We start from the raw sequence: 16570 nt of genomic DNA, 5'->3' as shown, positions 1-16570 counted from the left end.
GATCTCTTTAATAGCATTTTTACGGCAACCTGCTTCTTTGCCCATGAGACATCTAACGTTCAGAGTTGAGATTTTGATTTGAGGGTAGAAAGAGGAAACTTTATGTTGGAGTGTCTAAATGAGAAGGACTTCATCATTTAGGCAGTATGAATTTGCTCAGGAATTTCATTGCAACGTGGCTGTTAGATTTCGATATTAGGGCTCTAATTACATTTTAAGAAAGCACACCCTGACGTGGCTCATGGGGTTTGTGCCATCACGTGCAAACCCAGAGACCGAGCAGAGACTTAGAGATTTTATAAAATGTATAAAAACATTTTTTTTAGATAAATAAAAAAAACTATTCTGTTCCAACCAAAGAGTGACGTTAACCATATTTGCCAAAACTAGTGGTTGCACATATTCTTATTTTGACAAATTTTAATACACGGTGACATATTTACAGTATGCAAATTTAGGTCTAGGCTAATGCGTCTACGGAACAAAACTCCTCGAATATGATGTGGCATATTTGAACACAACAGCTTTGCGCGATCCTGGTCATGTGAGGGCTAAGAATGATTATACAGTACCTGAGTCAGTGGAGTAAACCCGGAAGCTCTTGTCCCAGAAGCCACAGAGCAGGATGAAGCGGTTATCGGCCGTGATGACAAAACACTGCGAGCTGATCTGGATGCTTTGATCGAGCAGGTCTGAGATCTGACGACGATGACTGCCCACGCTACTGGCTGGAGGGGGAAAAGGGGGTGGAGAAGGAGAAGAAGAAGGAGAGAATAAGCAAATAGAAATTAGTGGTTGGGAATGCTCAGACGTACACAGAAATATCAAATCTTTTTTCCTGCACCCCCACTTGAATTTCAGCACAGGGCGAAAAGAAGATTTGTAGGAGAATACATAAAACATCGTGGAGGTTAAGTTTATGGGACTTCACATGTTCCGTGAGAGCCTAAGAGTCTTGTCTGAGTAATGACGGTTTTACAGTCTTTACAAAATACGCACCCCACTCAAGTCAGAACACACACCGCAGATTCATCCCAGTTGTGTAATTTAGCCGTTAGTTGGTTCGAAAAGCAAATTCATTGACATTCTCTCTTCCGTAAGTGGTATCTTTTTCTCTAGAGATATATCCACTGTGAAGTATTTCTTATTTGTTGGGGTCACAGGCCCTGGGGAACAGGTGTCGGAGGAGATTGTCTCGCATGCAAAGTGAGAAAGTCCAGCATAGCTGCTAGAACCCATATTTCAACCCATTTTTAACGTTTCCCAAAGCCACAGTTGGCTCAACACTCATCCTCAATTTACTGTGTTTAGCTCTGACTCCTCCTGGAATGCAAACAGTGTAAATATATTACTGACAAGCACAAAAATCCCCTCTGCCTCCCCAGAAACATACACACGCACAACCGCAAACATGAAAATACATTATTTAGTAGATTATTTATGCTGTAGGGTGAAAAATATGAGATGGGGAGAAAACAACAACGTCAAGTAATAAGAGTTAAGGGATGAAATTACCTTGAAAAGTGTGTGCTTTCAGTGACATACAACACCCACACACTATAAAGCTCTCATGTAAAAATGCACCGAATGTACAAAAACTGACGCACACACAAAGATTTCTTTTATTCTGCCTGATCAGAGGGGAAAGGCTATATGAGCAGATAAAGATGAATACGTGAGACTAGACCCTGGTTATTTTCAGTAGTCAAGTGTGAAAATAAAACATCTGTGGAGATGGTCTGCTGAGACTAAGAGTGACCACAGCGTTCACAGAAAGAACAGCCCCTCCTTTTGCAGATGTGCTCGAGATTGTGAGAGGCTGCAGGGGAGCGATGGAGGCGGAGGAGGAGGCGGAGGCGGAGGCGGCAGAGCAGACAGAAGTGGCTCTCCTCTCTCTGCTCAACCACCAGTGCATCCCCATACATCACTGCGGCTCGGCACTCTTCTCCTGCTCATCAACAAGTCGTGAAGGATGAGAGGCGCCCATATTGTCCTGACAGCCGTCCGCAGTGCATTCTCAATCACACATTATTACCACATTCATATTCATTTCCATTGACACGCGTCCTTTCCCTCCGCTCAAATTAAACCAAAGAGGATGCAGAGAGGGAGGGAGGGAGGGGAGGCACGATGGAGAGGGGAGAAAGAGGGGGGGGAGTTGATGATGAAATGCCGGCCTAGGCCACAGCTCATTGCATTCCAATTTGCATGCAAATGGTTTAGTGTGAGAGCAGGGCCTATATCATGAGGAGTGAACTGGGGCAGAGGCTGAGAAACAACTCTAATCTACTGTCCAGGGACACGGCGCTGCAGACTGCCATGAGTCACCAAGATGGGGAGCGGGATTCAAACACAAATCCACACACAAAAAAAAAATCATTTCATGCATATATGAGCTCAGCGTATGCAAAAAAAAAATACACGTGTGTGCGGACTCTTTCACAGTCATGAATGACAGCATACCTATCAGAGGGTCAATTTCCACAGGAAGTTGGTACTGCTGGTCCTGCACCGTTGAGCTCTGATGACCTGACAGAGAAGAAGACAGATTGGATTAATATTGTAATCATGTGGCCTTGTGAAGTAGATGCTGGCTTTCTGTCCATTATAACACACTGGAAATTATAACCATAAAGTCACGGTGTCACCTGCCGGCCCAAGAGTTCTCCAGCAAAACAGACATCAATTATCTCAGAAAAGATACCAAGGCCACGGAGAATATGATTCTTTATGTGTTCGTCTTTGCTTAAGATAGTCACTTGAGCTGTAAGCATCTGTTGTATTCTGGTAAACTGATTCAAAACACGATATTAAAAGAATTCTCTGTAGTCAAGTGTAAGAGCGGAATGAGCTTGAGCACTTCTTTCAGCCTTACGGCAATGAATGCTGCTCATAGAGTCGGATGTCAGGCTTCAAATCAAGAGCAGTTATTAGTGTTAGATAGATAAAGCATAGATATGTTGCATCATGTTGCATTTTTAATCCATACGAGAAAAAAAACAAATACAATTATTTATTTATTTATTTTACAATGCAATGTTGTCTCACAAAATGTAGTTTGTAGTCTATGAAAAGAGAAATTAACAAATGGAATGATATAAATAAAATAGTTTCACAGCTTGAGGAATGAAGCTGCTCTCTAGTCTGGAGGTACGGCAGTGGATACCTCTGTATCGCTTGCCAGTCGGCAGCAGGGGGGAACAAGTTGTGGATGAATACAACTGCAACTAACAATTACATTTATTACGGATTCAGCTGATGATTATTTTTGTGATTAACATTTTATTCTATAAAATGTAAAAAACTAAATACTGAAAAAATTCTCCACACAATTTCTCAAAACGACATTTGATGCATGTTTTATTTAGTTTGTTTAGGCATAAAAAAAAAATCGTCAATGAAGAATTAAGAAATTAATGAATTTCCTCCCAGAAACCAAATCAGAAAAATATTCTTGATGAAAATCTTGCACATCTTTTTTTTTTAATGCTCCAACAGCCACATGCAGACTCTTACAAATCCATGCTATTAATGAACTACTCCTGCACACATCTTGCTTCTTATATCAGCTCACTAAACCAATTAGGTTAATCAGTCTGGTCTCTGGTGCGCATGGATGAGGTCGTATTCTACTGAAAACCGATCAGTCTTCATCGGGATAAATTCAGAGATATCAAATTTAATGTTTCTTCCAGGGGCAGGATGGATGTTGGGTAAATAAGGTTTTGTGAAGTGAGAGGCTGATATATGGAGGTGGACGTGAGACCTAATGCTGGCTGCTGCATGTGTCACATTTGATACTGCTATCCGGGAGACACAGTCAACTGTCTCCCAAATCAACGTCCATCCTATAGAGACGAGACGGGTCAATTCTTGGCTCGGATAAATTAGACTCCAAGTGTGGAGGAGAGAGCTGATCCGAGGAGATATGACGACAATATGATGCAGAATCACAGCGGTGTAAAATCACAGAACAAATGTGTTCAGTGAAATGCACCTTTATGAAAACAGATGATATTGACAATGATATTATTATTTCACACAATTATATATGAGTACGTGGCCATAAATCTCCCACCTGTCAAGCCGTGCCACTTGTTAACAGCGAAGAGGCGGTTGGCGGTGACGGTGATGATGGCAGGTGACGTCAGACCCGGCTGGGTGTTGGCCGCCACGTGAGTCACGGGAGAGTTGGATGGGAACTTCAGCACCATGATGACGTCCTGCTGCATCTGCTCCGTAAACATCAGTGGGGTCTGCAGGAGAAGATACTGTTCAGGCCACCCGGGGATGGACAAACACCATGCAGGGAAGAGAGAGGGAAAAGAGCAGGGATACGGAGCGGCAGACGAAGAGCAAAATGAAAAAAGACAAGTGGAGAAGCCACAGTCGGTGTTAGCGAGGAGAGAACAGAGGGAAAGGGAGGAAAAAGAAGGACAGAGAAAGTTAGGATGCTTGAGCAGGATAGTAGTTATTTAGCTGTACAGGCAAGAAAAAGAGTTAAAGGCATAACTTTGTACAGAAAAGGCAAGATATCCCTTGTTGAAGAAGAGATGCTGGAATATCAGGAATGGAGAGAATCTCAAAAAAGGAGGAGCAGCTAGTGGTTGTGTAGGCTAACTCTGCCTGGAGAAAGGGCTCAGGGCACCAGGGGGATCAGACTGTCACCTCTTGAGGTACAATGTGGATAGGGGCTAGCTGATTAGCATCCCAACTTCAACAAAATTCAAAGTACTGTTGTTCTTATGTGCGGTGTCCTTGAGTGCTTTGAAAGGCGCCTTCAAATAAAATGTATTATTATTATTATTATTATTAAAATACGTCCGATTGCATATTCCCTGCAACATATTACATGGATGTCTTTGAGACTCCTATATATTCTGTTAATCACTCTCGTTATTTTTACACATTGCACATTCGGATCTGAGTATTTTTTGTGTCTTGGAACAAGACTGGAAGTAATCTTGTCTGCGCCACTTGGCAGTAAGATAATAGTTTGGAACTAAAAGTGAAATCCTTGTCATTATCATTATTAGTACTGCAACCAGTCATTTTATTCATTATCAATAGATCTCCTGGTTATCCTCACCTTTAAACAGTTGTTTATTCTATAAAATGACCAAAGTGAGGTTTGTTACAAACCAACAGTTTCAGTTACATAAAGTAAAGATAAAGGAGCAGATTCTTGATTAATTAGCTAGAGCATTAGTCACAAAAAAGTTCAGTCAATTAATTTTTTCTAAACTGGCCGATAACAAAATCAGTTAATCATTTCAGCACGACTTCTAAGTTTACAAAAAAGTATTTAAAAAATACATATGAATTGAAGCTGCTTTAGATTAAACGTATTACTTATACATTCACATTGAGAGAAACTATATACAGTGCAGTCATAACAAAAAAAGTGATGTCACTGACCTATCAGTTTCCTTTGTTAGACAGGAGCTTATATAGAGTGTTTGTACTAAGCAGCTCTAACACGGAGCCATTTCCCTCCTTGCGTGTAAAGAAGAGGAACATCAGTGTTAACATCAGGAATAGACCTGAGTAAATCCGGTGTGTCTGACAGCTAACCAGACGCACTGACAGTATCATTACCACCGGCATGGGCAGATGCCGACACTCTTGACAACGCACTTGCACGAGAGGAGGATGGAGAGAAAGTAAAGAGCAAAGAGAACAGGGCGTTCTGCAGGGAACATGGAGGGGTTGGGGAGGGTGTTTGAATAATGGCGTCTGAATATTATGTTTGAAAGCTATATACTGTGGAGTAAAAATAAAAACATTTCATAGGAATTTTGTGCATAAGCACGGTGAATTCAAAGGCTGAGTTTGTGTCTGTGTGTGCATGTGTGCGCTGGGTGGTGGTCTACAGCCAGCTGTCAGCGCCACAGGGACACCACACTAATAGGGACTCATGGGGCCTTGGTCCATCACAAGCAGGCACACTGACTGCACTCCTTGGCCCTTAAAAAGCCGTCACTTTCAGGACTGCTGCTCCGCTGCTCTCCTTCGTTGATCTCCTGTGCTTCCAGCTCAGGTAGAAAAACCTGGCTCGGGCCCAGGTTTCCAGCACAAAGCTGTGCCTTTCCCCCGGCATACCTCTTACTAAACACACATGCACACAAATGCTTGTGATCTTTCCCCTTTCACACACACCTCTCTAATGATGAGAGAGGAGATGCTTTCAAACCCAAGACTTTATTTTCCCACAGTAAGAGGTGGATAAAGAGAAGACAGGAGGTAAATGGAGGATGAAAAGAGTGAGTCAAAAATTAAAAAAGAAGAGTTTTGTGAAGCAAAGCAGAGCGCAAAACATCAGGGCACACCAGAAGCCAGAGACAGCTTTAAACCAGCAGAGGAATGGTTGATAGTGTGGCTCGGTTGGCTTCTGACCCATTTTTATATCATAGCATTTTTAAGGCTGAAGGATTACACTTAAGTCTCTTAGATTGTCTGTTTGCATGTATGTGCGTGCATCACTTACCACTTGCATGGCCGAGCTTCTGGGTGGGTGTGGCTCGATGAGCAACTGGCAGGGGGTCTGTCCAAAACTCCTAATTTGAGACTCCACAGCCTGGAGGGGAAAATGAGAGAGGAAGGAACAGCAAAGACAAAGAAAAGGGGGTGTTATTCTTGCATCGCCGTGTCTAAGAAATTAAAATTCAACAATTGACAATAAGGCCTATGTCACATTAATATAAAAATCCTTCAATTAGTTATCCAACGGGATAGATAACTCAGCACTAGTACAGTTCAAATTTGGTTGACAAACTGTTTTTGTCTCACAGTTTACATAGTCATATCACATCATACTGTTTACTTAATGATAAAATGCTCAACAATCTAAGATAACAGCATCTAAATATAAAGAAAACAAATGAAAGAGAAAGCAAATGTAGAGTTGATAAATGCACTGATTTGTGTTCATGAACACATCATACACACATACTTTTCTCACTGAACGACATGTTCTCCCTCACACACACACAGACACGCACACGCACACACCAATTTATCCTCCACAACCACACACAGAATCAGAGGAGGGCCGGGACAGGCGGGCTTGTAGGCTGGTTAGGTGGTGTTAATGAAGAGGTATAGGACCATAAATGTCAGAGCAGACGCCGGCCGAGCGGCCTCTGGACATCATCACACAGCTCACTGTCAGGCCAACTAGCACGAGATGGAACACACCCCACAGCAGAGTACAGACGCATAGACCAACACCAACGTGTCCCAATACTTTACACTTTCATTCTATTATTATCTAGGATAACTTTCATTTGACTTTTTCTTTTCTTTTCATTTTTTTTTACAGATGAGTGAAAATGGTGGAAAATGGTAAAAAAGAAAAAAGACCATAAACAACCACAATGGTTGTTGATGAAAGTTCAGAACTCAATGGTATTTAGTTTGTAATGACATAAATAAAACTGAGAAAAGGACCGAATGTTTATACGTCAGAAATGTTTGTGATACAACAGGACAGCTGACAATAAACATATAAAAATGAAATGTACAAAATACAGAAAACAAAAGAACACAAGTGTCAGTGGGAATCTGAATGTTATAACAACAAGCAGAAACTGCAATGAGTAAGAAAATCTCTTATCCAGCGTGATAGATGGTTTATAAAAGAGACAGGCAGAGAGAAAATGGCCAACACGAAATTATGACAGAGCCGTCAGTATGTTGGTGTGCACTGTGACTGGCCGTGTGGGAGTGACAGCTTGTGTGTGTAGGCTGAGACGCTTGAGCCTGACTTGGCGAGGCCTGTGAGAATGAGCTCATGGCTGAGGCCTGCATATGGTATTTCCATGAGAAAAAAAGGTTGTGAAGTAAAGTCTGCGCACAGCCATTGTCTGAAACTAACCAGAGACCAGAGAGGCGTGGAGAAGGAGCGATCTCGACTGTCTATTACAAGGTTTCATCGGATTGTTTGCTGCCAAAAATCGTGCACCGAAAAATTCTGCATACAGTAATTTTTTTTTATGTGAATGTCGAGCTAAGACAGCGAGGTGATCGTATCTATTTCACTCTCTCGCTTTGCAGTCAGCCTCTCACGTTTCCAAACTTGATGCACACTTTCTTCACTCTGTTAACACTTTCCTTTTGTTTTCACCTCCTTCACTTTCAATCTTTTTTCTGTATTTCTGAACCGATTATAAAATTATACAAATGTATCACTGGTTCTCAAGATAGATAATAATTATTTATGAGAGTCTGGATAAATCAGGGAAGATTAAGGTGTGCACCTTGTGCATCTAAATTTCTATTGTATAGGTAATATAAACAATAATAATAATGAATTGAATTAAATGTCCATGTTCACAGTGATTTATGTTTTAAAAAAAATACATTAGGAGAGCTAGCTTTTAGCTGTGTGGTTTGGTACATGCTCAACAGACTGGAAACTTTAAGAAGACAGCTGTGAGAAGCAGAAGTATCTGTGGTTCTGAGTTTAAGCCATAACTGCATTTTCTAGACCTAAACATGGACATGTGTGCCAGATGACCACACTAGTTCTGACAGAGATACTTCCATCATCCAGTGTGTAGGATTAAGTGGCATCTAGTGGTGAGGCTGCACAATAAAACCAACTGAACACCCCTCATCTCACCTTTCCCTGCTAAGAAAATGCACATTGAGCTGTCGTGCCAATGGAAGCATCATCGATCGATATTGGATGAGTGTGGAATAAGACCGAGCTGGTGGAGGTCACAGGATAAACTGGCCTGTTCAAGCAGCATGCACGCAGCGCTGTAGCATACTGTATGGAGGACTTGTGTTGTTTTGTTTGCTTTTGTTGCCGTTTTGCCAGCTCACCAGTTTGGCAGAATTTCGGGTTTAAAGTGGAAGACAATGATGAGGGAAAATATCGGGATACAAAATTTGGGATGTCTACCAAGTGGTGGCCACTAAAAAATTAAAAACAGCCGGTGTTTGGCTGGTCTGTTCTGGGCTACTGTAGAAAACATGGTAGTGCAACGTCGCGGATTCCATGGAAGAGAACAAACTAACTCTATAGTTATAAAAGGCTCATTCTCAGGTGACAAAAACACAGCAATTCTTAATTTCAGGTCATTATACTCTGATGAAAATATAATAATAAAAATTATTTTCAATTTCTATCAGTGGATCCATGAATACTACACACTATCTATCAAGACTGGAATATAAGCTGTATTAAAATCTTTCTGAATAAAAGACCTCTGTTCTCATAATGCTATCAAATATCAAAACACTTTTGTACATGACCTCATTACTGATCGTGACCATAATCTTAACATTTTCCATCTCATCTGCAGTAACTCTGGTAGTGAGAAGACATCAGTGCATCATTCAAGGTCAAAGTGTCTCCCCTCTCCTCCGCCTTTAGAGCGAGGCATTTTGCTTAAGCTAATGTGAGGAAGACACTCTTCAAAGCCACTCAACCTGTCTTCATTAAGTTCAGCTCTGACATTTATGAGGCAATGGAACGTTGGAAAGTGGCTGAGTCTAGGTCAGCATGTCCTATCCCTATATGCCAATGCAATGCTCAGGTGATTATATGAGGGGCCATCCAAAAGGCCAATCTCTTTTGGGGGCACTGGCCCATGTCTGATGAGGGTTTTCTATATTCTATACATTTAAATGGCCGAGACGCCCTCGGCTCAGATGTCCCAGCCTGCCCTTTGATTTACTCAGCCACTTGACAAGATGGATCTCCATGTAAAACATGCCGCATTTATGCAAATTGAACCAATAACACTCCCTATGAATAGAATATAAGAATAACTACAATGGCCTTGTATAGTTCACAAGCAGCTTGATGGGATTCTCTTTATCTTTGGGCACTATATTATATCAAATACAGTGAAGGACATCTTGTCCAAAGAAAATAAACCAGTGGGCCTTGTTTTTGGTGAGTGACTCTGGCTGACTGTCAAATCAAGTTCACTTGCGTGGGTATATTTCCCCGTTTTCTGCCGAATTACGCAAACGCTGTACAATTCAGAGGGGGCTCTGTGTTTTGTCGCTGGTGTGAGAGGCTGTGGGATTTTCCATAATCACATGTGAAAGAGGGGAAGCCCTGTACAACGATGAGAAGGCAACACAGCGTGTGTTTCTCTTTATACACCAAGAGGCAACACAGATGTGCATGCATGCCATGCACACGGGTGCACACCCTTACAAATGAATGCATCTGCACACACACACATACACACACACACACACATACACACACAGCTCACTTAGAGAGAGAGAGCGAGAGCGAGAGAGGAGGTGAGTTTTGACTTGCGGCGGAGGCAGGACAGGAAGTAATCATGGTTTCGAAAAACACAGCAGTGGTCTCTACAGCGTTCCCTAATCTGTGCTGAGATATTCCAAACTTTCTCCCAGAACAGAAACGCACACATAAACACACAACCGTGTGCATTTATGCTGATGAGTGCATATAAATATACAAAGGTATACACATGCCAATGAATGCATGTATATACACACATGTGTATGTACAAACATATCAAGGTATGATCCATCCAAATCTCTCCAGTTTGTGTGTGTGTGTGTGTGTGTGTGTGTGTTTGTGTGTGTTTGTGTGTGTGTGAGGGGTTAGTTTGGGGAGTGGGAGTTAAGTTCTGCCAAACAGCGCGGCAGAAAAACAGAACTCTTTGCCCCATCTACTACCTTTTCCGACCAAGAAATAAACATGCACACATATAAACACAAACGTTTGTGTGCACACAACTAACCCCAACACACACACACACACACACACACACACACACACACACACACACACACACACACACACACACACACACACACACACACACACACACACACACACACACACACACACACACACGTCTGCGACCCATCCCCCTGACAATGAACAGCCCCGGAGCCTGTGCTAATGCAGCCTAGCCTGGCCCAGACCACAGCTCAGGCTGAAACAGTTGTCACTCAGTAATGGCAGACTCTGGGGACGTTTTTCAGACCCAAAGCCCTCCGTCTCAAAGCTCCTGTTGCCATCAGCCACCCCCAGCGCCCCGCCATGACGAGGCCCAGGCCTGGAACTCGGTTTCCACCTTCTGCACAGACGGAGCACGTTTCCTTCCGCACAAACAGAGTTGAAGGAGAGCCTTGGCTTAGCTCACAGGTATAACACTGCTTTGGTTTATTTAACTAATTAAAGCGCTCAGACGGAGGGTGTTTTCGAAAGGTGAACGTCAGCAGATTGGACTCACTGCATCAGAGGGGGAGTGGCAGGAGAAAACAACAAGCTCTCTTTTTTTCATCTTTAGGGAGTGGAACAAACTTTTTTGCTTTATTCATAATTGACACATACACACATAATATGAACACTTTACACACCACTGGAGGTCACCAATCTTCTTTGTACTAGTCTGGTTTATTCACTGTAGCAAGTCTAATGTCAACAAATGTTTGACGATTTAATGACGATGTAAATAAAGGCCATATATTTAGAAGTGTGCATATCCAAAATTTGCTTTACAGCAGCCATCTGCAGGAGGGAGGTGTCCTTTTATGACCACTCAAATCCCATACACCTGCCTCTGATGGTGTCCTGTAGGTGCTTAGATTTATCAACCCAACTGTCACTGGAACAGCTTGGCAGACATAGCAGTCTATTATTGGTCCATTTTAGTGGTTGTGTGTTAACCAGAAGAATGGGTAATGGGGTAAGCGTGGAAATGACCAGTGCACCCTGGTAATGAATCTGCATGAGTGTGTGCGTTTGTGCGTGTATGTGTGCATGTGTAGCTAAAGGCCAAAGCACATCTGGATGGGAATTAGGGTGAATGGGGTGATAAATCATTGATCTACCCCGAGTGCCCGTGATGCTCCAGTCACTGAGCATGAAGGGCAGCAGAACAGTGGAGGCAAAAGGCTGTTAGGTTGGTTGATGTACTCTGAACTCATCTCCATTTAGACCTCAATGTTGTGAGGACTTCTGCTTAAAGGAACAGTCCGCGCAAAAATAAAAAATTCAGCTACTTAGATTCACGTTTTAAAATCAAGAGTTTAGACTCAGTTTGTTGGCATTTTACCAGACCTCAGTAATTACTGTTGCAAAGTAAACTATTTTTTAAAGCCAGTTGAAGTGATGCCTCAAACTAGGAAAAAAGAGAAACAAGTTGGACTGTTGTTCTAAATGTGACAACTTAATCCTGTAAAATGACTTAAAATACAGTAATAAACTGGAATTATCTGTTAGGAGAAACCCTGGACAAAGCCTAGACTTCGACTATACTCTGACAAGAATAAAAAAAGGAACTGTGCCAATTTTGGCAACACAGCTTAGACCTTTTAAAAAAAAAAGCTGATGTGAGCAGGGTCAATTGGCCTGCTGCTGGCCAGCTGCCTTTTACAGCAGATTGGTGAAGTTGTCAGCCTGTTGTTTGGCTGTGGGGAAGCTAGCTGTGTTTTTCTTTTCAGCACTGTGTTTTGTGTGGTTGCTTTTGGGCAGGCCGGTGTAGCTTGTGTGTGTGCAACAGTTCAAAGTGAAGGGGATGAATAATGAATGAAAGCCGAGGAGGAGCCTTTAAGGCGTTAAAGTGGAACACTTGGTGGAGTGCTTTCAGAGGTATCACACAGGGGGAAAAAAAGGCTTTGCTCAGCAATACCTGCCAGTAGAATTTTAGCTTAGCTCTCCCATGCCATTCAGCAACCAATTTAACATGGCTAATGGCATCAGAAATACCCCTGAAAAAATACAGAAGCAGTGACTGGACAGATGCTTTTATAATATGGTCAGACTGAGCATCCATTTGAGTGCTAATGCTCAAGTGTGCTTACTGTAATATGGAGTTTTTTCCACTTACTCAGCATTATCTGCCAAGTGAGTTAAATCAGCCATGCAGTTAATGTGTATCAAAATGTGTGTGTACTGTATCAGGTATCAGCCTCACCTCTCTGAGCATTGGGTCGTTGATGGAGCTGAGGTTGACTGCACCCTCGTAGGTCAGATAATAGAACACATTGAGGGCTCTGGCGGCTTCAGGTCCCTGCTGCTTGTAGCCAAAGATCAGATCGATCCACTGGTGGAGCTGGCAGGACACAAACTCGCTCTCCAGAGCCTGTAAATAAAGAAAGGACGGGAGGATTATTACGAGTATTGTGAATGTCAACAGATGCAGGCCATTTAACACACCATACTCTCCCCTACGCATGCTCCTCAACCCATTACTGAGCAGCAGTTATCACATAATGCCCCTCAAAGACAAATCCCTCAGAGAAAGGAAAATATTCAGCTAATTGTTCCTGTGACAGAATCTGCCAATGATTTCTATAATGAGCAAAAAAAAAACAAAAAAAAACACAGTAAATCCATATCTGATCATATGGGAACATCAAAACATTAGAGAAACTCTTGTAGTTCATTAGGGAGCCATATCAGCCTCCGTCTTTGTTCTTTTCTCTGCCGGTCGTGGGTGGATAAGAGCACCGTGTTGCTCTTCTGCAGGCGTCTCTGCATCGCCATAACGCAAGCCGTTTTCTCTGCTCATTAGCCGGCAAAGGAGGGAAAAAACATTTATGGTTTCCTCATAAAAACAGGCAATTGTGTTAATTTGTGTAAAGCTGTCGGCTCACAAAAGCCCTCTAAACACGACCAAATTAGAATGAGGCAGCCCTTGATTGTCATTGCTGCCTGGTGTCACATTAATTTGTGACAAAACATTAGCCTGCGCTACACTTAAATGGCAATTTATATCATTTAAATTTTTACTGCAGAGACCGGAGCATCCCTCACTTAAATGTGACTTTCTGACAGCTCATTCTGCATCTAATTCTTCCCCACTCTCTTAATTACAACTTTCAATCAGGGAGGAAAGCTCCGGCATGAAGGGGAGACAGTTCCCAGCTGAGGTATGATGAGGTTTTTTTACTGCAACTTGAGCAGAGACGGAAATTTTTTGATGCCGTCACAAATTCCATAATCTGAACTGATTAGAGGATGAACAATAAAAAGAAGAAGATGATAGGAGAATAGGAGTCATTTAGAAAGGTGTCTAGAAAAAAAAACAGCAGACAACGACATAAAAAATAACCATTCATTATCAGTCGAATTGTTTCTTTAGCCCCATGTAGAAGGATAGTGCTGACCGGTAAGTCATATGTTCATCATCGCAATATCAACATGCGTGATAAACACAACAAAAAGCCTAAATAAGAATGATTATCTTTTTACACGAGCCATGCATTCACACTCAACGTGCAAACATTTGACCTATCAGCTGGAGCCCTTGATACAAGGACAATGCATTCACACCGCTTTGGCCAATCACATGAAGCCCGTCAGCTACCCTCTGATTAATTGGTGTCAACTGAATGGCTCCTAACAGTGAGGTTAGCTAACATGATGGCTGAGGAAGGAGAAAAGTGGGAAAATGGGCACCTCAATATTTGTTTATTTATCTGCAAAATTGAGCAATGGTATCAAACAGTGGAGATTTTCTTCACATCGTGCAGGTCTAACAGTTGTTTTTTTGTCAGTAGTCTAACACCAATAGAAATGTAAGTTAGTGTATGTTCATGGAAAAATATGATGCACTATTGAATAAATTAATTGTTATAGTATTTTCATTGAATTGATTTATTGTTTCAGTGATTTTTCAGGCCCAAATTACAAACATTACCTGGTTCCACCTTCTGAAATGTAAGATTTTGCTGCCTTTCTGTGTCTTTTGTGACACTTTGGGGTTTGGACTGGTCAGACAAAAGAAGCAATTTAAACTCGTCACTTTGACATTTTATAGACTAAACTGAAAATCAATTAATCAGGAAAATAATCTTAAGCTGGGTATTTTATTTGCACTAGTATCATATTATTTCAAGCATATCTAAAGTCTACTATTAACAGGACATGTCTGGTTCAATGTTTTTTGTCATAGCACTGGAAACTGGTGTATAAATTGGAGTATAGTGTAAGTTCATAATCATAACACACATTGGTATTTTGGACAATGCACCACTCAGACACAATCACTGCTCTGAGAGCTGTAGACTTGACAAAATTAGCAGATGGAGAGAGATTTATTAATTCTTTTCCCCTTTGTGTGACTCACTTGACAACAGTTTCTGTTAATGGCTGAACTAATGTTTCAACTAAACTAAGCTAACCTTTAATATGAAGACAAAACAGAACACCGCTAAAGTCTACAACAGTCTAGACTCCATGTCTATGTGTCCCTCTGGCATATGCATGTTCACAGTGTTAAGTGTGTTTAAAGGCTTGTGTCACAAGGCAGTCCTTTATTTGAATGTTACATTATAATCCAGGGTAACCTTCTTTATTCAAACTCACTTTAATATCAGGCGGAGCAGGGTTTTCAATTGTGTGTGTGTGTGTGTGTGTGTGTAGGTGTGAGTGAAAGAGAGAGATCAGTTCATTATGCGTGAGGATTGACCTTTGACGGGCCCTGCTCCCCTATTTCTCAAACTAAAGCCGGGCCTGATGGGCATTTAATGTGCACTGCAATCTACTGTCAATCAGCATGGGGAAACAAAGAGCAACCATGTTATTGCAGCTCCCTCTCCGGAGGCCCGCCTTTATGGAAATCACTTGCATGTACCATTTGGAGAGGGAGAGAGAGACAGAATAAGAGAGACTGTGCAGATGTGTGTGCGCTGTGTATTATTGTGTTTGTTTGGTCTGTCACCGTCTGTCTGACAAAAAAAGCTCGACAGAAGTCTGTTACTGAAGCGTAGCTGTAGAAGTTTAACCTCGGCAGACTACTGCAGATCTCAGAGATTCAAAGAGTATCCGTCTCCGCCTGTGGGGATACAGTAAACTGCCTTGATCGAGGTTCTTCACAGCTCTTTGAAAAAGAGCACTGTTACTACGCCACTCAGAAAACAATCAGGTTTGGATGCAAGTAAAAACATTACAAAAAAACATCAAGGAGCCACACCTTCACAGTGGGCGATTTTTCATTTTCCCTCATTACCCTGAATATGAACTCTGTAGATTTTCTCCTAACTCGTAAACAAAAGGTGGATGAAATAGTTTAACAAATGTATGATTCTTTTGGTACAATGGCAGACTATAGTTCCCAGCTTCTTCAGGGAAATTAAATAACATATACAGTATTTTCAACCTGGAGATTTAAATCCACCACAACTACCTCAACAACTACGTCAAGGAGTTATTATGGCTTGAGATCACCCAACAGCTGGGATACAGAGAGGAAGATAAAGTACCTGATATTCAGTTGACTATGTTACATGTTGATCACAGAAAGGGGCTTTACCTACTGGGCCTAGATCACGAAACGACCAAATCTGATTGTGAAGTGTACTTATTAACATTTCTGCAAATGGGGCGGATGGAAAATGGGAGGAAAATGGAACATAGCACTGGGAAAATTTGCACACACTGCACACTGAATTTTTTCATTGCACTGGTGGAAAACGGCTTTAAAAAATTTTTCAATTAACCATAAAAATAATTGACAGATTGATCAAAAATGATCAGCCCTGTCCAATACCCTAACATGCTAAATTTGCAAGTACAGACAATAGCATACAAATTGAATTTCAATTTAACATGAGTGTT

At 41.7% G+C, this 16570-nt stretch overlaps 1 protein-coding gene across 7 annotated transcripts in view; it reads right to left on the bottom strand.

The window, feature by feature from the left end:
* The window catches only part of lrba (LPS-responsive vesicle trafficking, beach and anchor containing), a 194049-nt gene that overhangs the window by 13974 nt on the left and 163505 nt on the right, over positions 1-16570 (bottom strand). For 4 of the 7 annotated variants that reach the window (XM_030426003.1, XM_030426021.1, XM_030426041.1 and 1 more), the window contains 5 exons: positions 12924-13091; positions 6488-6577; positions 4079-4271; positions 2464-2529; positions 573-728 (listed from right to left, as the gene is read on the bottom strand). In XM_030426003.1, the coding sequence (XP_030281863.1) occupies positions 573-728; positions 2464-2529; positions 4079-4271; positions 6488-6577; positions 12924-13091 (673 nt within the window). The remainder of the gene's footprint in view (positions 1-572; positions 729-2463; positions 2530-4078; positions 4272-6487; positions 6578-12923; positions 13092-16570) is intronic. The other 3 variants (XM_030426031.1, XM_030426051.1, XM_030426060.1) reach the window with 1 other exon arrangement.

This window comes from Sparus aurata, chromosome 1 (assembly GCF_900880675.1).
Source record: "Sparus aurata chromosome 1, fSpaAur1.1, whole genome shotgun sequence".
In the NCBI taxonomy this organism is placed as follows: domain Eukaryota; kingdom Metazoa; phylum Chordata; class Actinopteri; order Spariformes; family Sparidae; genus Sparus; species Sparus aurata.
This window is presented reverse-complemented; position numbering and strand designations above follow the sequence as displayed.